Source organism: Malaclemys terrapin, chromosome 10 (genome assembly GCF_027887155.1).
Source record: "Malaclemys terrapin pileata isolate rMalTer1 chromosome 10, rMalTer1.hap1, whole genome shotgun sequence".
NCBI classification, from domain to species: Eukaryota; Metazoa; Chordata; order Testudines; family Emydidae; genus Malaclemys; species Malaclemys terrapin.
In genome coordinates this window covers 30602782-30627071 of record NC_071514.1, presented here as the reverse complement: position 1 = coordinate 30627071, position 24290 = coordinate 30602782, and the positions used below count along the sequence as shown (strand labels likewise).

Genomic DNA, 24290 nt, shown 5'->3' with positions numbered 1-24290 from the left:
ATTTACATCAGCTCATCAGCACCAATGCAGCTGTGCCACTGTAGCGCATCTGGTGAGGACATCTAAGCCGACGGGAGAGATCTCTCCCAACACCTTAATAACTCCACCTCTGCTCTCCCGCCAACAGCATCGTCTACATGGGAGGTTAAGGTTGGTATAACTACGCCGCTCAGGGATTTGGATTTTCCACACTGAGGAACGTAGTTATACAGAAGTATGTTGTGTAGACCAAGCCTAAGCCTTTTACAGTGCCTTCCCAGCACTCCTGCGCATATAAAATACAAGCAGTGTTTTTAACACCTAGCTAGTATTGTTCTCCAGTGTAGAGCATGCAGATAGGGGATACCTGCTCATTGCGTTTCAAGTGCTGGTGTAAATTCAGAGCCAGTCGATCCCACCATCGTCCTCTGCTGTCTGTACAATACACTTCCTGAGACAAAAGATACTGCAGTTCTTCCACAGCCTCCTACAGCAATGCAAAACTCTTCTATTAGATGACACAGGAAAGCAAGCTGAAGTATCATTATACAATTAAGCCAGCTACGTTGCCCATAGTGCTGTAGTAACACAGTAGTATTACCCTTCCAAGTGTCTTCCCTCCTCCCCCACACTGGCCACTTTAACTCTCAGCAATTCTCAGCTCAAGTCCTTTTTACCCTTTAACATCCCTTTCTATAACAGCTCCTACGAACAGATAGAGAGTCATTTAGACTTACAGGTCAATTGCAAAGAGGAAAATGCATTTTCCCCTTTTTGTTTCATTATGATATACAAAGAAGGCCTGAAAATTGCTTGCTTGTTTTTTGGTTAAAGTGGTTTCCTTGGTGTTTTTCTTTCTTATATTATAAAGTTGTGTTCCCTGGCAGGGACCTCTTAAGCTGAAGATTCTTAGTGCTCAACTGAAGAGACAGAGCATTTCAGAGTCAGCTTCTCCCCCCGTCACCCCATCCAAGAGTTTTGCTTTACAAGGTGTTAACAAAATCCAATGAAAAGAAGATATCTTTAAACAGTATAAATAACAATCCCTCAGTGTTAGACTCCTGCCATATAATAATCCCCAAGTGGATCTTCCACAGCCTTCCACAGAGTCTTCCAGCTACAACAGGGAAGTCAAAACCCAATGTTGTTATGCAAGAAAAAAAAGTGGGGGGGAAAAAAAAAAATGTTGAAAAAACTCTTCCAGGCCTTCCTTATAGATCCTCGTGCAGGAAGAAAAATGGCGCACTGTTTTTCTCTTCACAGGTTACCTTTAAGCAAAGCTGCACCAGATCCTATCATCTCTAAAGCTACACAACAGATAAAAATTTCATTGACTATTGCAATGTCAAACCCTTCTACAATATTCCTGTGAACTGTACCATCAATGAGGTCTGACACTATAATATAATGTACTAAGACTGCCACCCAAGGAAAATGTAAGGATTTTCTATCCGAGAGCCAGCGATAGTAATTTCATTACAGAAATATTAGCAATTAAAAATGAACCACTGCCTTGCACCACTGCTTTACCTCATACATATGAAGTCTCTGCAGTATTTCAACCCCTCGAGAGAGGATTCTTGTATACATCCACCCAACCGTAAAATGTCGCAGATACTCAGGTAAGTCTCTATGGCATCTTTAAAAAAAAGAAAGCATCAGAGATCATTTAAATAGGAATGACTATCAAATCATTCAGACTCTTTTTTACAAAGCACACAAATAGTTGAGCGCTTATAAAAACAAAACAACATTAAGTATATACAAAAATGCAGTAAAAAGAACATCAAGGTTGCAAAGTCTGCCACTCCAAAGTTCACAAGTGACAGAATTAAGGTGGCTGGCGCAATGGTTTAATATTAATATTTTGGCAGCCATGTCCTTTGGTTCAACAACCAGTGAAACTAAAGATTCACATATCATAGGTCAGTTAAAAGTTAAAAGTCATCTTATTTATTTATTTATTGTTTTTGATTTTTACTTACAGGTATTCTCTACCAAGACAGACAATCAGCTAGCAGACAAAACAGCTGGACAAAAGGCCACTGGCTGAAATAGCCTTTCCTGCTCGAACAAATTTACGTAACTTACAGATATTAGCCATCTTTTTTTTGATGGCATATACTATTCAAGGGCATGATATTAGTCTCACTGAAGAGAAGTTTTACCACTATCTTCAACAGGAGAAAGATCAAGCCCCCAAACGACCCTCCATGAATATGAGGTTAAGTTAGTTGCCATGAGAATGAACATGATGGCAAACACAGGGCTATGGTTTTCAAGGTATCATCAAGCTAGCAGACAAATAATTAAAATGAAACCTGATGAAGGACACTTGAACAACAATACATGTACGTTCAGTTCTCAGATCTTTAGTAATGCTTCCTGAATAACACCAACTTGGAAATTTCAGCAGATGAATAACCAATATGTTTTCCCATAACCTTTACAACATTACTTTGTTCTTTGTGAATTTTAAATTCTGCTGATTGCTGTTTGCCTAGCAGCCATAAACACAAACAGGCAAGTGAAAAATAGATTCTTGTTCTCCTTTATTTTGGCACGTAGGATACAGAGCTGTTTCAGTGCTTTATCTTTGTCTACCAATTCACTCTGCACTTTTATATAAAAAGTCTCTCCAATTTAAACCATTTAAAAGCTAAACAAATAAAGCAAGAAGTTCAAAGCTTTTAAGAACAGTGAAACTGCTGAATTCAACAGGCTCCAGTTAGCACACAAGAATACAAGCCTCCTTCAATAGGAGCTGCATCAAAAATGAGATCATGTATCTGCTAGTTGCATGTGAATTTCAACGTGCATTTCTGCTTTAGTACCTCAAAGAAGGATGATTTTTCAGTTCATGCCAGGTTTCTTTTGCACACATATAGAGATATTTAGCTTCTGTCCAGTTCCCATTAGCCATTGCAGTGGCTACATCATTTGACAAATGAGCAGCTGTTGCATATCTAACAAACAAAAACACCCAAACCACAAATACAAAAATAAATACCAGGTGCAAAGAGAGTTTACAGTTAAAAATAACTCATTCCCTTTATACAATGTTATCTGATTTCCCTCCCACCCTCATCTCCCAAGGCATTTAAAAAAAAACAAAAACAAAACAAAAAACCCTCAAGGCCAACTTGATTTTTGGAGTATTCTGAAGTGAATGGAGTATACGTCAGGGTGCATTACGTTTGAAATGTTTTCTCTAGTATAAAACACTTGTATCATCTTCTCATTGCTCTAGGAATTCATTCCAACAGCAGGCATTGCAATTTAATGTGCAGCTTTCATCAGTAGATGACCATGAAGCAATGAGGTAAGCTACTCTGGTTTAGAATGTAAGGTTACTAAGCATTACAAATTTTGGGAGGGTTCTTAGTAGACTCTATATTAACGAACCACAAATATACTGTTGTGTGTTTTCCTCTGGTCTTCTATTTGCCCTACAATTTATGGCAATAGCACAGATAAGATGACATGGTATAGGCAATAATAGTGCTTATCTAGAAATAAACACATGGCTGTCATTGCTGCATTTCACATGCTGTCTCCATAAATCAGTTTCCAGCTAGCCAAAGTTCCTCCTACCTGATGAGATCTTCTCTGTCCTGGAAGATTGCTGTTTTCCTATTTACTGTGTAACTGGGAAACACCGTACGACCCATGTTTACCATAAGCAAGGTGGAAAGCTGGCCTTGGCCACCACTAGCTGCTTCCTCATCCTCCACTGAATCGGTGAGTGAGAACAGCAGTAAAACTCGAGAAAATACTGCTCGGGGGCCTTTACAGACCCTGACAGACTTCCCAGAAAGGTCCTTAGCCCTAGAAGCCAAGCAAAATGTTTATCCAGATGTAATTTGCTTCCAAACCAATTATTATACAGCTTGATTTTCCCTACAGTATGAAGGAGCTTGAGAAACTACATAGTATAAGTGGTCTCTAATGAAAAGCCAGATATAGGTACTTAATACATAGCAAATATAACATTTCAGTAAGTGAAGTGGAATAACTTGACTACATATATACTCTACAAAAAGTAAGATTATCTCTCTGGAAACGACTTGCTGTGTAACTTTGGACAAGTCAACAAAAATCAGATCCTAAAGTGGAACACTCAAAATGGAAGGCACTGAAAATCAGAGGCCATTTTTGAAACTACATCCTTTCACTTCTCTGAGGATTTGCAAGACTTAATTCATTAACGTTTACCAAATGCTTTGAGATTTTCATATGGAAGATTTAGAAGAAGAAGTGCAAAGCATTATTATTATCATTATTGAACCTACGTTCAAATTTTATATTTAAACCCTCATTACAGGTTTTCATTGAAGCGGACAAGAATCTGGAAATTCAGCATCAAATTTAAAATGCAGTCCCCACAATAATGTGCGATTTTTGCTGAAATATAGTGCTGGGGCAGGCCAAATCCAGCCCGCTGCTGCTTCATTTCATCCAGCCTGTGACAAGTCTCCGTGCTGCAGGCTGGAAGCCCCAAGCCTCGGCGTCCCCCCTCGGGGCTGAAGGCAGGGTTGCCAGGCCATTAAAAATCTGGTCGGCTCCACGCAGTTCCCAGAGACGACCGGCATGTCCTAGCGGCCCCTAGGAGCAGGGACGATCAGGGAAGCTCCACGCGCTGCCCCCACCCCCAGCACGAGCTCCGCAGCTCCCATTGGCCAGGAACTGTGACCAATGGGAGCTGCAGGGGCAGTGCCTGCGGGCAGCGCACAGAGCCCACTGGCCCCTCCGCCTAGGGGCCAGACACGCCAGCCGCTTCCGGGAGCGGCGTGGAGCCAGGGCAGGCAGGGAACCTGCCTTAGCCCCGCTGCACCACCGACTGGGAGCCACCTGAGGTAAGCGCCGCCCAGGCAGAGCCCACACCCGGAACCCCTACCACCAGGTCGGAATCCCCTCCCGGAGCCCGCATCCCGAACCTCCTCCTGCACCCCAACCCTCAGCCCTGAGCCCCTTCCTGCATCCCAAACCCCTCATCCCCAGCCCCACCCTGGAGCCCACACCCGCAGCCCTCACCCCCCCTCCCGCATCCTAACCCCCTGCCCCATCCCTGTGGGTCAATGGCCCCTGATAGAAAAAAGGTTCCCCATCCCTGCTGTAGTAGATAATTCTTCGATTACAGGACCTTGAACAGTATACGATCTTGTATATTCTACATATACAAAAGGTAGTCAAAGGATGGAAGCCTGGCCATTACTGTGAATTTCACTGATTTTTCTTTTCAATACAATGGTACTTGCTGCATACACTCTTGAATACAGTTTACAGATGAAAAATCCAAATAAAAAAAATTTAAACAATTGTCTAAATACATATCTATCTGCTAGACCAGGGGTCGGCAACCTCTGGCATGCGGCTCGCCAGGGTAAGCACCCTGGCGGGCCAGGCCACTTTGTTTACCTGCCGTGTCGGCAGGTTCGGCCGATTGCGGCTCCCACTGCCCGCAGTTCACTGTCTCAGGCCAATGGGGGCTGCGGGAAGTGGTGCGGGCAAGGGATGTGCTGGCCGCAGCTTCCTGCCGCCCCCATTGGCCTGGGACAGCAAACCGCAGCCAGTGGGAGCTGCAATCGCCCAAACCTGCCGATGTGGCAGGTAAACAAACTGGCCTGGCCTGCCAGGGTGCTTACCCTGGCAAGCCGCGTGCCAGAGGTTGCCGACCCCTATGCTAGACCATCATATTCTTCCCTGTATGTGAGTATTTAAACAATTATGGAAATGGTAGTTACTCCATAATCCTAAAGGTGCTATTATTTTAAATCTGCACTCCGGTCCTGTGGAGAAGTAAAAAAGATCTCATACTGAATCAAAGGGGAAGTATAAATGGTGGTGACAGTCCAATCTTAGGTGAGTAAACTTGTACAGTAATGTACATGCAAGAAAAAGTGCTTTAAGACAGATCCATGGAACTTAACGGTAGCAGTTTCATGTACGACTAAAGTAAGGTTAGGAGTCTTTTGTAGTAAGCAACATTCTAGTACAGGTCTGTGCCAGAGGCAAAATCCTGAAGCCTTTACATGAGACGTGTGAATTCAATAGGACTACTCACCTGCAGGATCAAACCTATGTCATAAACTGCCACTTACTTCAATAGTTTTACACCTAGCACCCAAAAAATATTTAGACAAGAAAAGCATACAAAGGACAAAGACCTACTATATCACTTAACATGTTAAAAGGGGCATAGGGAGAGAGAGAAGAGGAGGAGGGAATTACAAGGGGTATTTTAGAAGTAAGGAAATTTAAGGGGAAAAACCATCCCCCAACAATATAGAAGCTTTAGCCTTCTCTCTTAATAATATGAAAATCAAGAAAAAGGAAGGCACAGACACATGTAAATACTGGAAACTATAATGGAAACAGCAAGACGACAACAAAAATCTAGAGCATTTCCTGTCTTTATTTAAAGGTGTCGGTCTCTCAGGATTCAAGGCTTCCGGAAAGAGATTCTATAGATTTTCCCAGTAATGAGAGCAAGTCTAGAAGGCACAAATAAACTTGTTGAAAATAAATTTATATACGGATTCTTTTAAAATAGATGCTAACAGATCCTACCCAGCTCACAAGTGTTACTGTAACAGAATTTCTTTAGCTATCAGCCACAATTACACAATAACAATGCTGTTTCCACAATTCGTTACTCCTGAAGGTTTCCAAAAATTTATTGCAGTGCAACTCTTAAAGATTCTTTCAAGTTCTTATTTTAGTAATTTTATTGTTATATTTTTACACTCCCCCGCCTTGTTCGTGATTACCTCTTGCAAGCTTCAAAATACCATTTCTGAACACAGGCTCAGTCCTGCCAATCACATAAGCAGTTCTATTGAGTTCAATGGCACTGCTCACATGCATAAATGTTTGCACTATCAGGGCCTATCTTTGCCCTTTATTGTTTGGCCAGTGTAGATTCTGCCCACCCCACCCCATGTTTTTTGAGACCAAGCGAACATTGGATCTTGTGATATACTGGTAATATCCACTACAAAGAAGTAACCCCTTCCCATGGTGACTTCCTCGTCACTGAAGTAATTCTACCTTAGGCAGGGTTGCCTTACAGGATTTTTTTTCTTCACCAGGAGGCCTTTCAGAGGTTGGCCCCTTAAATTTGGCAAAATCAAGTTACTACAGCCCTAATATGGCCATTTTGCAACTTGGCGTTGATAGCTTCATCTTTTTGACTTCCAACTACATTGCTGAAGATTCATATTCTCACAGCTCTGCTTCACCCATTTTCTTAGGTACTAGGACCATATGTCTTGTCAGATGAGAAATCAGGGCTCCGAAGTAAAGCAATTTACCTCAGCTCCCATATTAAGTCTATGGCAGAGCTGGGAACAGATTCAAGGTCTCCCAATCACTAGTCCCCTGCTCTTAATCTCTAGACCTTGTTAGAGTCAATTAATACATTTGTTAATAACTGTTGGTTAATTTGTGCTTCTCAATTCATTCTGTTCAGTTTCTGATATCATCACTATTATAAGCAAACCGCCTGCAGTACCGCATTAAGCAACACGACTAGAATCTATTACATGATATTCTTAGGAGGAAGATTGCATGTTCTAAATACACTTTTATTAAAGCTGTGCTGTGTGTTTATATTAGTGAAGGTAGTCCAAAAAAACAGAAAGTGATGACATTTGAGGTGGTTCTCTGATCCTGCAGGTGTTCATCCACAGTTTTGGACCAGCCCCCAAGACAACGATGCCTCCTCCAGAGACAAATTTTATGCCCTTGAGGCAGATAATTTCATTGTGCCAGAATAGTGGGGTCGTTGACCCAGGTCCTTATACCAAGGCTTGGCTACACTTGCAAATTACAGCGCAATAAAGGAGCCTCAGGTGCACTAGCTCACTACCTGTCCACACTGGCAAGGCACGTAGAGCGCTCTGACTCCGCTACAGTGCTGCTGGTACTCCACTTCGGCGAGTAGAATAACGTTTGCTGCGTCCCTGCTGGAGCGCCGCAGCGCCACTGTGAACGAGGTGTTGCATTACTACGTTCTGACTGACCTCCGGAAACGTCCCATAATCCCCTTAAGTCAAGTGGCCACTCTTGTCATTGTTTTGAAGTCACTGTAGGAATGCGGATATGCCCTTTCAAAGCTCCGTTTCTGACAGCTGGCTGCTTATTTGCTCCGAGACAAAGGAACCATTACTGAGGAATGCTGCTTGCTTTGAGTGAGAGAGAGAGAGGGGCGGGGGGGAGGTCTGTTGCTGTCTGAACTTACAAGACAGCATGCTGACATGCTCTCAGCCCCCCAAAAACCCACTCTCTCTCTCTCCACATACACACTCCACCCCACCCCCTGCATTTCAAAAGCATGTTGCAGCCATTTGCATGCTGGGATAGCTATCACAATGCACTGCTCTTTGTGGCTTTGCAAGAGCTGCTAATGTGGCCACACCAGTGCACTTCCAGCTGAGAGTGTAAACCCTTGGCAGCGCTTTCACTGCTGTGGTCTCCAAAGGCTGGTTTAACTCCCGGCACTCTACAACTGCAAGTGTAGCCATGCCCTTAGTGGTATCCTGAGCCTACATCATTAAGCACCTTGAAGAGAAGGACTCAGATCTTGAACTCAATGCAACATTACTTGGCCAGTCAATTGGTGTTCAGTGTAGAGAGCAGAGGACAGGTTGATGCGCTCTTTTTGTTTGTTAGCTCTGGAGAATCACAGTAAAATTACTAGGATCGGACAAAGTACTGTCTGTCTATTTTGTGTGGTTTTGGGTGGTATTATTTTAAGTTCTCATCAACAATGGTGAATTTAAAAAGATGAAAATGACAGGTAATAAGGATCTAGTGAAATTTTCAAATAATATTTGACAAATTTTAAGACAAAATGTTGATCTTAAATTACTTGAAAGCTTTAAAAAAAAAAATCATACAACAACTGATATTCACATTAGGTAGACTAGAAACATTGCAAGATACAGCCTAACCAGACACAGCAGTAGAACAGCAAACTGTGTACTGAGGGCAATAAATTCTTCCTCGGTTTTATTACATTCCATTATATTGGGATTTAATGTAAGGTGTTAAGACATTTCTTTAAAGTAAAATAGGACCAGCATATCCAAATCACTGAGAATATTTCAGTTGATAATACAAGTAATTTTTTTAGCCTCTCTTTGTACTTATTGGATTCCATATTCCTAAATCAAGTAAGTATGCAAATGTCAACCAAGAAAGTTCTCTCCTCAAAATTATAACATAGTTCAAATAACTAATATCAAAGAGTGAAACTGAAATCTCATGGGAGGGAAATATTTTCAAACGGCAGTATTTTAAAACTGGGTTACACTTGACAAACAACTGCAGCTCCTGAAGACAAAGCTATTTTATTAGCAAAATCAGTCGCAGTAGCCAATGTTTTAACTGACATGAAGTGCCATACCTCGGGTCATGGCACTTTCATCTATTCTCCAGGCTAAATGTAGTGAAATGTTGCTCAAGCCAAACGCTAGCTATTCTTTGCTACCATTAAAATATATTTAACAGGAAGGGGAACAGCAAATGTCATATTGTAAAGTGCCAACAATGATTGAATCTGCTTCTATATAGCTACATTCATGAAAACAGGATCTCAACTAGGCTTGGTTGAAACACTGCAAAAGATAAGTATGATAACTTCTTTAGACAGGTGATTATCCTGTTTAGTGTCTAGAAATCGTGTTATGATTTTCTTTTATATGTAATCCTTTTCTTTCCATTATCTGTACTCACTTTTTTTTAAATCTCAAATCTTTGATAAGCTTATCATTATTTTCACTATAAATATATTCCAGTGCTCTGGTATTATACAAGGAGCTGATCCTGAGTTGAATCATTCAGCCTGGTGTGTATATTGTTTCTCTGGAAACAGCAGACTTTGCATTTCTGTGAATGTTCTGTGGTTAAGGGCAGGACACTACAGGGGAACTCTTCAAAGGGGTTTGGGGACTGGAGTGCACCTATTGTTAACCTGCTAGGCAAAGTAAAGCCTGGCATAGCCCAGAGGAGATTAACAGGTTGATGGCATCAGGGAGCTGAAACCTAGTTAAGCAGTAGCAAGTCCCCCTCTCACTAAAGACAGGGTGTACCAAGGTGACTCACAGTCCTGGGCACCCCAAGAACCATCACAAATACCAAGGGCTGTTTAGGTAACGTGAAAGGAACTTTATTGGTGGGACGGACATTACACTATTTTGATGTGAACATCTGTCCAAAGCACAAAATTTAAAACAGACTTCTGCTTCTGCCAGAGGAGCAAGGATCTCTGGGAACAGGACTGAAGAATGTCATCAGCATGGGAAATCTTACACAGTGACATTCCACAATATAACCTCCTCCATCTCTCTACTGACCATCTTCACCTTGCGTAGTAGCAAAGGTAGAGATGGGACCAGACCAAAACCTTAAAACTGAAACTAACCCCTGAAAGGTTGGATAAAGGGAGCCAAATCAGAGTTGCTACTCCCATCCCAAAGGTTTTACTCTCAAAAATGATCCAAACTCAGGGAAAGGAGAGACATGGAGGTGGGGACAAGGGGGAAGAAAACAAAAGAAAGGGACGCGATAATGGATGACTAGTGACAGAGAACAGTTTCAGGGCAGGTGGCCTGAGTGGCAATCGGCTGGAGTAAGCAGGTGGTCTTCCCTGGCATCTTCTTTCTTAAGACTGCCAAAAAAAGCTACTACTACCCCACCCCAAGCCACAAGGCCTGTCATCTTAAGGAAAGTGGTTACTACTCACCACCCACCCACCCCCACTCTAGCCAGACCAGCAAATGAAAACAGGTGACTCTGGCCTTATCATTTATAAGCAGGGTCCAGGAAAAGTCCCTCCCCCAGACTCAGCATTTGTTGATTTTGTGCATCTACCTGTATTCTGCACTATGTTTTGCTTCATGCATCTCACCATATTTTAGACAACTTGGGGGGGCTGTTTTTTGCTGCTTGCTCCAATACATATTTGGGGCAATGCTAGTGGATGGCTAACAACATACTCTTATAACCGACCACACTGTATTTTCCTTACACAAGGAATCTCACTGATGCAGTTCCAGCAGTAAGAGGAGAAGGATTAGGCCCAGTAAACGTATTCAGACTTGTGCTGCTGAGCCACAGTTTGCAGAAGCCTTATTTTATTACTTTCACGTAGTCCCACAAACACAGCAAGAATTATTTACAAAGGGAAAACAAATTAAGCTAAAATAATGTCATAAGTGACCTGGGGAAACTTGGAAATACTCCATACTATGGCTTTGTCCTTTGAAATGCAAAACTCAAGAGATTGAGGTTTTGTCAAAACTAAAGCACATCCATCCAAGCTCAAGAAAAAGGTTGAAGCACTAAATACCTTTCTCTGGTTGCCCTTTTAATTTTGTATTTGACCCATGTTACAGCACTGTTAATAAAATTATGACTAAAACCTTAATGCTTTTCAGATGTTAGCTACTACATTTCTTTATGCTTTAATTCACAATGCATAAAAAATGTTTTTCATTTCCAAAATGCATCTAAAACTCATGGTCTTCTCAAAAATAATTTATATTCACCTACAGAATTAACTACTAGATTTTACATAAAAAGCCCAAATGGTACCTTTTCAAAATCACTGCCCCAATACCAGCCTGATCCCTGCTGAAGATTGAACGTTGTTTTGACAGTCTGAGAAAGTCCTCCACCAGCTGCTGTTTCTGACCATTTGGGTTTTTCAGGTGAAAGGTTTTCGCTAATGTTTTTAGCTCAGGAGCAGAAAGCAAGTCCAGACCCTCAGAAAGGTCTTGTAATTCAGATTCTGCAGGTACAAAGAAAAATACTTATGCATTCACAATATTACATATGATACTTTAAAGTACAGAGAGTTTCTGGATAGTAGAAAGTCCTACTCACATATGAAATATCTATGGACTAGTAACTTAAACTAACTTTCCAAATATAGTTTGAAATGTACTTAATTTATTATGAAGATTAATAATTAACAGAAGCTTAACAATCAGGAAAATTCCATGGCAATTTCAAAACAAAACACGAGCGTACAGAAATCTGGTTCAGTTAAATCTGAATCAAACTGACAGTCCAGGCAAACAAATTAATTTTTATCTTCTCGTCCTAATGACTGAAATCTAGTCTGTTCCGTCCCAAAAAAAACCTTGCCGATCTCTCCCTCTTCAACTGATCTCGGCTCTTTGAGCTGTGGCGCAAACCTATTAACTTAATGGAGCAAGCTGCCAATCTGCCTGAATTGCTCAACTAATAGTCCTCAACTTGACTCCCTTAATTGGCCACCCCAAGACACAGACTGGCAGCAGCAGCAAGAAAAGGGAATTTAATTCTAACAACATGCAGTCATTTCCCATACCTGTTTGCAGAAAGCCTGCTTCAACCAATTCTCCAATTACTGGCAACAAATCTGCACTGATCTCTGCATATTCTATTTTGTTAATTTTTATCCAATTCAGCTTGCGTTGAAAAAGTCTTACATATAACTTCTGTCCACCAGCTGTAGTTTGTATTTAAATGGGGAAAGAGAAAAAAAATAATTAAAGCGTAAAAAAAAAAATCGCATTATATACATATACCTACAAAAATATCATTCTGATACATCTTGTCTATTAAAAGAAGACAGGCAGCTTTAAGATACTTTACTGAATCAACTTGTAAAAATATCGGATTTTAGCCTTTGAAATAACATGCCAAGCACAGAGCTTTGTATATGGGCTTGCAAAACTGATGGAATGATTGTTAAAAATATATTGTGCACATGCAGTGCTAACCTCACAATGATTTTGGCAAAAAAAAAAAAAAAAAAATTTAATGGCAACTTCACTATTCAAACTTAAATAGCCCAGATGCTTACATTCTCTCTCTTCAAACGAGCAAAACTGATTAAGTAATGTTAGACTGAATGACAGTCTCTTGTTCTGAAGAAAAGAAGTACACAGAGGATTTTCAATGTACCTTTGTGCTTTGGCAACAATATGTATATTTTTGATTTTTTGCTGATCAGTAGTTGCAGATTGATGTATTTATACCACAGTCACAGCACTATCTGATCTGCCTCTGAATGGGGTCTTCAGGTCCTTATTTTTGCCAAACACAGACACTGATTAAGCCATACATATTTAATAGATCTCAACTTAAATTGCAATTTTGCTCTGAAAAGAGGCCATTTTAAGGTCATATGTTAGCAACTCAATGATTCTAATCTGATCAGATCAGTAAAAAGATATTTTTAACTGCTAACTCTGCTAAATTCTACCTGGAATCAGAAAGTCAAACTTGTTTCTTTCCTTCTTATGTATCAACACCAGCATTTTAGAGGCCAAATTATGTCAATTACACCTGTGCAGCTCTTTTGCAAGCGAATTATGCCCTCAGTTGGACTCATGAAATCCCAATGGTTTAAACGGGATTATACAGATGAGACTATCTTTGATTGTGTGGCACAAGGGTAAATAGAATTTAATTGATGCTGGAAATTAACCAAACCTTGCACATACTCAGACCCTGGGGCAACTAACAAGAATAGAGTATTGTTTTAGAGACAAGTTTTTCCCTCAGAGTTAACTCAGGGCATCACCTGCACCACCGCCACTAACTTAAACGGAGATGACTCCAAATACACCCAGGAACTAAGTCAGGGGTCAGCAACCTTTCAGAAGTGGTGTGCCGAGTCTTCATTTATTCACTCTAATTTAAGGTTTCGCGTGCCAGTAATACATTTTAACGTTTTTAGAAGGTCTCTTTCTATAAGTCTATAATATATAACTAAACTATTGTTGTATGTAAAGTAAATAAGGTTTTTAAAATGTTTAAGAAGCTTCATTTAAAATTAAATTAAAATGCAGAACCCCCCCAGACCAGTGGCCAGGACCCGGGCAGCGGGAGTGCCACTGAAAATCAGCTTGTGTGTCACCTTCGGCACGTGTGCCAAAGGTTGCCTACCCCTGGACTAAGTCTTTTGAGTAAGAATGTGCCATTTTACAGACACTTCAGAGTAGAACCACACTTCTGGCTATACTGTGCCTCATTCTGGCTGTCCAAGCCTGATCTAGTTTTCTAATCACTTTTTTAACCAAGATGATGCTAGTGTATAGGATTAGCACTATAGTCTTAGCCAAAACCCAATGAAGTCAACGGAAACATTCCTATTCACTTCAATAGGTTTTTTGGATCAGACTTTACAGAAGGAATATCCTATTTTTGGCTTAATGTGCAAGTTCCATACACACTTGAAAAATTTTGTAATGTATCTTCAAGTAGGTTTACAATTTATTCCTACTGAGAAACAATTCTTATATTTCAAATTTTCAGATGGCTGGTCAAAGCAAATACGGTTTGCTTTTCTTTCAGCACAAAAAATATCAGAGCCAGATCTGTCACCAGTAAAAATACATCTTATTTCAATCCGTTTACTCTTGCACAGAACAAAAGTCTTCCAAGAAGCGTCATAAATCCATCTGACATCTCTAGCTATGACATTTTGCATTTGGATCTTTGCTTTAGCTGAAAAATAGGGAAAAAAAAATCACATTTATCCAAATAGCTCCTTATTGTCTACAGCAGTGTTTCCCAAACTTGGGACGCTGCTTGTGTAGGGAAAGCCCCTGGTGGGCCGGGCCCGTTTGTTTACCTGCCGTGTCCGCAGTCCGGCCGATCGCGACTCCCACTGGCCGCGGTTCGCTGCTCCAGGCCAATGGGAGCTGCTGGAAGTGGCGGCCAGTACATCCCTCGGCCCACGCCGCTTCCTGCCGCTCCGACTGGCCTGGAGCAGCGAACCGTAGCCAGTGGGAATCACGATCGGCCAGACCTGCGGACGCGACAAGCGAACAAACCGGCCCGGCCCACCAGGGGCTTTCCCTACACAAGCGGCGTCCCAAGTTTGGGAAACACTGGTCTACAGATATTGAAGAATGAAAGGTAAACCACATAATGCTGGCATTAACCTGCCCTTGAAAGATATAATCAATTTGAAATCTAATCATTTAAAAAAACAGAAGTAGCTTCAGGTATTGCTTGCACTGTGACATTTTTTCTCGTTTTACGATAAAATTTTCCTATTTAACAAAAGTTCTCTCCTCTGTTGCTATGTGAAAGACTCAAACAAAAGGAAATACGATCAATGACTATCCATTTATATGCCGTAGGTGTACAAGGTGTTTTGCAAACATAGGACCAGGTCCCTGCTCCAAGGATCTTACATTTTTAGAACTTGATGCTAACAAACACTTACTAAAAGGGTAAGTAACTCTTCATACAAGCAGTCCCACATTAGAACTACTCGCACATGTAAAGTTACTCATATGTGTTGGTAGAATCTAACAGTGCAGCAGTGTGATTATATAGGAACATCAGAACAGGAAATTAATTTATTTCTCACTAAGATGAAAGATATGCAAAAATTACACAAAAACATCGCCCATAATTTAATTTGGATTTTAAGAAAACCTCATTAATAGAAGGTTGTCTGGTTGGTGGATTTAAAATGTGTTTACTTTCAGCATCCTTCTGCATGCACGTAGTGCTCTGACTCTTGATGAGCTACTAACTTGTTTACCACTGTCGGTTCCTGCTCAACTATAACTGATCAATAATAAAAGCAGACATATTAATTTAAACACTATTAGTTCTGATGTAATTAGAAAATGGCAGCTGACTTATACATGCTTATTAAACTTTTCTTTTGACTGTAAAGTTACTTCTCTCCTCCAGACATTTTTTGTCTGATCTCTCTTTCAATAAATTAGATGGATCATTCCACTGGGAGAAATATATTCAAAGGCCCAAGTTGTCACTTCCCCAGTGGTAATACAGTTTCTTTGAAGTGTCTTTGATTCTTCGCAAATCAGAGACAGAGAGAGCGAGAATGCTGACTTGCACAACAGCATCCTACCCTTACCCCCCATGGAAAATGACAAACCTAAGCCTGAAATTCAGTAACTATAGTGGAAAGATGGCTTTATCTCAAAGACATTTGAAAGGCAGACAGCAGAATAAAAGGTCCGGTGCTAATACTTCTACTCAAGCCTTACATAACCTGCAGCACATAACCTTGGGGGTAGGCTTTTTGTTGTTGTTGCTATTGTTAATAAGATGGCTTCACTCACATGAAAAGCAGTTTCAGATGTTCAGCTAAAACTAACAATCTTGCTTTAAGTGAAAGATTGGGAAAAGATGCAAAAAGCCTGAGGAAAGTGATTACATTGTGATTATTTCCACTGCATTTTTAATGAAGCATAAATGGCAATCATATCTGCTTTGTTAGTTTTCTGACTGTGCATTAGTACCCAGTGAGGTCTATAGGCACATGTGTTACTCCAGGACTGGCACATGTAATTTGGCTGCAGACTAGAATGAGGAGCTCATGTAGCTCATTAAGGAGTGTTACCAAAATGGTATTTTAATTTTTCCAATAGAGAGATAGATTTTTTTTAAATGTTAAGTAAAATACAGAAAACATTCCTTGCCAAGATTCTCCAAACAAAGTAGGACATGTTTTAAGCCTACAGAGTTTGGCAACGCACCTTTACATTAACTGCTGCTATATTATTTTAGAACTCAAGAACAACTCACAGGTTTTCAGCTGCTCAACATTTAGCAAAGCTAACAACGCTACAGAAAACTGCTTAATGATGAGCATTTAGACCAGGAAATACCTCACCAGTATATGAGCATTTCTTTAGAATATTTGAATTTTTGCATCCTTTGCTTAAACAAATGGATGGTTAACAACCTATTTCCAACATAAAACACTTTCTTTTTTGTAAAGTCTGGCGCAGGAGAGGGGAGAATGAAAAGTTGTTTTAAAAGGAATTTTACCTTTAAAAATACATTAATTCGCCTGCATAATAATCACTGCAGCTAAAAAAGCTCACTGCAGAACAGATAGCAACCATACCCTGTAAAAATAAATTATTACTGGAGTGGAGCAATACTGTCCTAACTCATTCTATCGACTTGTGATAATAAACTTCCATATAACAAAAACCATCAACTGCAGAAATCAGATATGCATTTTAGCAGAAACTAATTAATTAGTGAAGTATACATACTATGCAAATAGCTTAACTAATGCATTACATGTGTATATAGCAATAAGAAAACTGCCTTTTTCAATACACAGTTTTATTGAAGTAGCATGATTTTGCACCAGAGTGGACTGATTTAAATAAAAGCCATGTAAATTACCAATTTTAATCATCATTTAAATCAGCAAGCAGGAAACTTTCATCTAAATAATAAATTTCAATCCTGTTTTCCATTTGTACTTTTAAGTTATTTTCCTAAACACCATGGTGATTTGCAACAAAATATAGTCTTTACACTAAATTTCGTACTACTTTTTGCTAATCGAGAGGATATGTAGATCGATACACATTTATTTAAGCAATTATATAATATTAACATACATTTATTCAGATTCCTAAATTTTAGATTTTTATTACATCAAAAATGGTGAATGAGGCATTTCTTATCTACTAGATTATTAATTTTTTAAATTGTGATTTGTGTCAAAATGCAATTAAAAAGGCACAAAACCAGCTTTTAAAAAAATATTATTTAAATAAAAGTACCTTAAATGTGCTGGATATACAAGAAAAAAAATTATAAAAGCATGTTTTGAATTTAAAACTAACTGAATTAATACACAAAAGTAGTATTATTGCTAGTTAGTGAACTGAATGTATTGTTTCTGGTTACCATGTCCTCCAAGGTTTAGAATTAGTAGGCCTTATCCTCTCATACCTAGTTTTCATTCTTGGACTGGAAGAGAAAAGCAAGCTTTCCTGTATTTTCAACTGCCAAACAGGTTCTCAACTTTGAATTAACTAGGGTTACCATATTTCAACACTGAAAAAAGAGGACACTCCATGGGGGCCTGGCCCTGCCCCAACTCCGCCCCTTCCCTCTGAGCACCCTGCATTCCCCCTCCTCCCTCCCGCTCTGATCTTGGTTGGAGGTTGCTAAGTGCTTCCCTGCTCCCCACTCGCCCTGCAGCCCCTCCACCCCTGCAGCCTCTGTGACCTCTGCTCCCCACTCACCCTGCAGCCCCTGCACCCCCTGCCCCTGCCACCTCTGCGCCCCACGCCTGCCCTACCCCTGCACCCCTCCACCCCTGCAGCCTCTGTGACCCCTGCTCCTCACTCGCCCTGCAGCCCCAGCACCCCCCAGCCTACCCTGCCCCTGCGCCCCCCTGCCCTTGCAGCCTCTGTGACCCCTGCTCCCCACTCGCCTTGCAGCCTCTATGCCCCTGCCTGCCCTGCCCCTGCTCACCCAGCAGCCTCTGCCTGCTGAGGGCTTCAGACGCTCGGCAGCGCGGGTCCCTGCAGCCCCGGCCGCAGCTTCCTTCCTGCGGATGAGCACGTTCCCCGGCCTGTCTGTCCCCGCCGGAAACAGCTCCCACTGTGCCGGGTTCCGAGCTGCGCGGGGCAACGGGGCCACAGGAAGGGTCTCCCAGTGGCCGGGGGGCCCCCGCCCGCGAGGGAAGGCCGAGACCCCCCCCCCCCCCCGTTCCCCACCTGAGCATTGTAGCTGGGGCGGCTGGGCTGCACTGCGGACCCGGCGGATCGTGCTGGGCGGACCCTGGCTTATGCCTCCCTATTTCCCCGGACATGTCCGGCTCTTTGGAAATTCCCCCCGGACGGGGATTTGAGCACCAAAAAGCCGGACATGTCCGGGGAAATCCGGACGTATGGTAACCCTAAATTAACATTGAACAGAACTAGTTGGATAAACTGAAATGAAGAAAATATTCTCTCTGCGCCTACAAAAAGAGACTACTGCTGGTTTAGCACTTCAACAGACTCTGTTTTTGGATGCATGATCAGTAACTTCCAGCAGTTCAGTAGTTTTTCTTTAAAACTTCACCAGTAAAAGATATTACTTATTTTTTATTTAATTTAAATTATTTGAATAGATTATAGTAAGGCCGTAATATAGGTTATCATAATTTCAAATTTAATTTAAAAATAGGTTTCCTTTTTAAGAAAAATGTATTTAGTCTAAACTAAAAAAATCCAATTAAAAAAAGCATTGGTTTTTATCCACCCTGTATTTGTTTGAATGACAACACAGGCTTTGGCGGCAAGATCTAATAATAGGGAACAGGCAATGAGTTGATCTGAACTTTTAACAAATATTGGACAAAATATATTAAACTGAAGATTCTATAATTTTATAGTAGCTTCTGTACAATCCGTTATCTGTTGCTTTAATGCTATCCAGTCACTTCCTCACAGCAACACTTCTCAGTAAGTCATCATACTCCATCTCCTAGAGAAAAGGAGATCACATTTTACTACAATGCTGGAGCACAACAGATAATTTATCAGGATTGCTTTGCGGTAACACTTATTCCATGTTCCCTGAGCTACTGGGGAAAAACTGTTTGGATTACACACTGCAAAAGACAAGAAGGCTACTTCTGTATAAAAGAGCAAGTGGAACGGTTATGACCTATTCTGAGGGTTGATTCCAGAGTTTCTACAGTAACTAATTTGATTTTCACCCTACTACTGTATTTACACAACTTGTAATATCAGACAGGAATATCAATCCATTTTGTGTGTGTTTCTATTTTACTTATTTACCATATCTTTAAGATGACACCACATACACATATTTAAATGAGAAAGAGAAGGTTCTCAAACAGCAAATTGTCTAACGTATCTCCATATCTGTTCACTTCTTACATTCCCATTATGTGTCTTCTCCATTCATTTAAGAATTCTTTAAAATTATATATAAAATTAATTATGAAAATGTTGCCCTCTTCCTCTAGTGACAAAAAGATCTGTATTGCATTACTGCATTGTCTATAGCGGTATGTATAGATTCAGATCTTTAAGTAAGAAACAAACCTTACAAACTAGGTATGTATATGAACTGCAGCCACAAGACTACTCATCCTAACAAGCATGAACCAATGTTTTCATAGTCAGTCATCCAGCTCCAGTTTGGTATTAAGCACCTGGTGATGTCAAACAAGTGAAACAAAAAATGTGTAGTATTAACCTTCAGTCCAAGAGATGAACATTAATAAATTGTTCAATGAAAGCTTCCTACTTTTTGTGATGACATCAGAGGGTGCCTATCCAAAAATTCTGGATCTGCATAGATTTCTTTGTATTACTATTGTGTCATCCATCAGAGTTTAAGATCATTTAGGACTTTTAGAAAAATATTAAAACGGACAAAGTAGTAACAGCTTTGGAGTCATGGTCCATTAACAGCATTTATTCAGCCAGTTTTCTTCTATTTTAATTTGAAAAGTGAAACAAAAACAAAAAAATCACAAGAGAGATTTTTATACTAGCACAAAAAGGAAATTAATGTGAATAATTCACTATAGATAGCAATGCAAAAGAACTGAACATACAAAAGGTTCCATTAGGGAAAATATTTCCCCTTCTGAATTATAATGGAGGATTTTGCCCATTAGTTATTCCAAAATGAGTTAACACAATTCATTAGTTAGTGCAGCCAGTTCAATGCTTTCAGGCTCAGATTTTCAAAAAAGTCTGTATGTAACTAAGTGGCACTTGTGTGCACTCAGCTCAAGCATACACTAGTGTTGCATGAGCACATACCTATTATGCACCCAAATCTAATGTGCATGGTGAGGGAGCCAAACATTACACTGGGATCTCACAAAAATACAACAAAACTTAAGCACTTTGGAAATTTGTTATTAAGTGCCCTCAATAGCTATCTGTCAACATGACCAGGTGCCAGCTTCACTTTGAGCAGTGTCCTCAGGAGAGAACAGCAAAAAACAGATGGGGAGCAATGGGAACTCCCATAACTTCCAGTCTGAAGTTTCTGGAGGGAAAGGGATGCTACTGATGTCAATAATCACCACTACTCACATCTTGGTTACTGCTAGTTGTTACTCTCATCTGAGCAGCCACCAGAATGCTGGTTACCTCTACTTGCAAGAAGGTTAGAGTTGCTAGGATTTCATCCTCCACAGTCTGTAAGGTAGTAGTTTACGATATATATGGAACTGTTGTAGATTGCCCTCACTGCAGACTGCCACCATTCTGATAGACTGCTTGGACCTAAACACAGGTGCAACTAAGTGTGGGAGGACACAGAGAGATTATGACCACTGCAGGTAGACAGAAAATGGAGCATCCCATAAGACCAGAGAATTCCATGTAGACCTCAACTTCCCTCATACTGTCCAGCCACTCAGACTAAAGAAAGTTCTACATACACAGTACAGTATAATTCAGGAGTGCAGAACTGAAGGTTGATAGCCTCAGTCTGGGTGATGTTCTCCTCTTAGCCCAGTGCTTGTGATATTCACCAACCCCATATGCTGATTAGAGAGGAGACTATGCTGCAGTCTGGGTCATATCCAAACTTCCAAAACGTGGAGGGTTTTACACTCCAGAATACAAAATATTTCTACAAGGTTTAGAAAATATCACAACATGTTCTTATCAGTTCCTAGCAAAACTTTTATATATTTTACAGAAACCAAAGTCAAATTGCTTTTCACTTCAAAACAATGTTTTATACATGATGCTGTGGAATTCTGCAAGGATAGATTATTAAATCTATCTTTATTTCATACAAATTTCACTGGGTCAAAATGAAATTTACTTTCCCGTATAAGTTGTTTGTAATGTTGTTATAGCCATGTTGGCTTAGGATACGAGACAGACAAAGTGGGTGAGGTGATATCTTTTAATTGGACCAACTTCTGCTGGTGGAAGAAACAAGCTTTGGAGCTTCACAGAGTTCTTCTTCATGTCTGGGAAAGGTAACCAGAGTGTCACAACTAAATAACAGGTGGGACAGATGGTTAAGCATAAGGGGTTAACAGAAGTTGCAAGAAACCACTTAAAATGAAGTGGGCAATTAACCTCTCTGCAATCATAGGACAAAGGAGGGTTAATAGGTTACAAATTGTTGTAATGAGCCATAAAATCAGTATCTCTGTGGAGACCATGATTTTTAGTATCTAGCAGAATTATGAATTTAAGTTCCCAGGCTCATCTTTTGAAGGCGTTGTACAGGTTCCCCTTGGGGACAAAGACTGATGGGTCAGATATGCAGTCATCACGTTATGAAAAGTATTTGCCCAAAGATAATGTGGTGTTTTTGTCTTTTATCATTTTTCGGCGAGAGCTCATTTGAGAGCATACTGACTGTCCAGTTTCACCCATACAGAAACCACACAGAAGTTGGCCCAATAAGACCTTTTACCTAACCCACCTTGTCTTTCCCATATTAGGATTATTAAGCATGGTTTAATCACTGTTGTTGCTGTTTCTCTTTTTTGTTTGTATTTTTGGGAGGGGGGTAAAGGGAGGATTCCCCCTCACACTAGCTACCTTAGGGTTTTATACTGTTGCCTATCACCATAGCAACAGAGCGTCTTCCATGTAAAATCGGTAGCAATAGCAAAGTCCCTAGTGGACACTCAACACAACAATAAATCGATTAAAGTAAAATATACCTGACAATTGGTAGAACTTTGTGATAGTGCTGGTATCTTGCTCATCAAAGAGTCTCAGATCATCATGATTCTCCAAGACCACTTGCAGGACCATCAGGAAATTCTGGAGATAATATGGGTGACCAAAAGAGTCAGACGCAGAACCAAATGCACCACTTATTTTGTCTAAAATGTCACTGGCAGGACTCTGAAAATCCACCTCTTGCGTAGGTTCTGAGAAAGTATGATAAATCATCTCATTCCTTAAGTTTTCATGAACTTCCATAGGAAGTGTTCCTGTATTATCTGTCACTAGGCAGTTTTCTGTATGGCTCTCATACATCACTTGTGTCCTTGAAGAAGGAATATCCTTAACAGAGAACTGAGTTTTGGCTTCTGAACCATCAGATCTCTCTACTTTATTATAACTTGCTGGATGTGTTTTATGTTTGCCAAGATTAGGCACCATGCCTTCAGAATAACTGTGTTTCTCAGTGTTCCCTGCAGCAGACACTAGCTCCCTGGCAACAATGCAAACTGAGGATACTAATCCATGAGCAGAACCCACAAGAGTCTCTTTATCACATTCTCGTGTTTCTCCCTGACTTTCAAGTTCTTTTGTTAAACTGTCTTTTGGGACATGCTGCTTTTGGAATCCTGCCAGAACAAAGTGATTCTCTTTCTGAGAGCCATCCCCAGCACAAGTCTCTCCATCACCCCATTCTGCAGCATTGTCACACACACTGTGAACAGCTTGAGATGAAGAATTCCTCTTGTTTTCTTCTATCAGTTGTCTATTCTGGATACGGTGCCTTCTGGACAGTTTAGATGACAAGTTGCCCAAAGAGATACTTTTAACCATTTGCACCCTTGGCCCATTCTGAACATTGCACATTGGAGCATTATTATTCTTAAAGTAAGGACTAGTCTGCTGTCCTGCACCTGCTCTCATTTTCAACAAGTTGCTTTCAAAGATGCTCATATTTTTCTCTGCAGTTGAAGCTTCCTTTGCAAAGTATGGGCTGGAACTAGTGTTCAGATCTATACCTGATGGGCCCGCATTCATAAAACAGTCAAGTCCTGAATCAACTAGAATCATTGCACCATCCCCATGGTTCTTCTGACACATTTCATCTATGTGCTTGTTGATCCCATACCTTGGCACCATTTGCCCGCACATAGGGCAGGTGACTTTGGCAGGGGGAGTGTTGTTAAAAAAAGAAAGGATAGAGGAAGAAGCTGAAGGTGTGGATGGTGCTCCTTTAACTTCTGCTTCATTCTTTTTCTTATTTTCATTCTTTTCCTTGTTTTTACTGAGGGACAAGCTTCTCCGGGGTCTTTTATTTTCTGGAGATGTGGCTTCCGACATTATGGGATTAAAAAGCACATCCACTGCATGGGCTGCTTCATTTGACTGATATTTTCTTATTCTGAAATCATTAAAAAGAGTTTTCTTGGCTTCATGTTATTTGCCTGTCTCTTCTGCCCTGCCTGCAAGAAAATATATGAAACTTAAGAAGAATTCTGAATCTACTGAACAGAAAATCTATTAACCGCCAAACATCACCAATGTGAACAGTGCAGATAAGAAAAAGACTGTACAGGTCTGGAATAATTTACTCCTCAGCCTGCTGTGCTATTACTATCCCATTAATGACAGGTTTCAGAGTAGCAGCTGTGTTAGTCTGTATCCGCAAAAAGAACAGGAGTACTTGTGGCACCTTAGAGACTAACAAATTTATTTGAGCATAAGCTTTTGTGGGCTACATTATCCCATTAATGTTTCACTCTGCACCATCAGTGGACATAACCTAGCATGTTGAGCAATGCAGTTGTGTTTAAACATTTTTACAATACTCATTTT

The 24290-nt window shown here is 40.5% G+C and overlaps 1 protein-coding gene across 5 annotated transcripts in view; it reads right to left on the bottom strand.

The window, feature by feature from the left end:
• Window positions 1–24290, bottom strand: part of FAN1 (FANCD2 and FANCI associated nuclease 1) — a 45148-nt gene that overhangs the window by 15312 nt on the left and 5546 nt on the right. For all 5 annotated transcript variants that reach the window (XM_054042134.1, XM_054042137.1, XM_054042138.1 and 2 more), the window contains 7 exons: window positions 22448–23917; window positions 12338–12478; window positions 11578–11773; window positions 3574–3807; window positions 2814–2945; window positions 1510–1618; window positions 347–466 (listed from right to left, as the gene is read on the bottom strand). In XM_054042134.1, coding sequence (XP_053898109.1) covers window positions 347–466; window positions 1510–1618; window positions 2814–2945; window positions 3574–3807; window positions 11578–11773; window positions 12338–12478; window positions 22448–23795 — 2280 coding nt within the window. In that variant the 5' untranslated portion in view covers window positions 23796–23917. The remainder of the gene's footprint in view (window positions 1–346; window positions 467–1509; window positions 1619–2813; window positions 2946–3573; window positions 3808–11577; window positions 11774–12337; window positions 12479–22447; window positions 23918–24290) is intronic.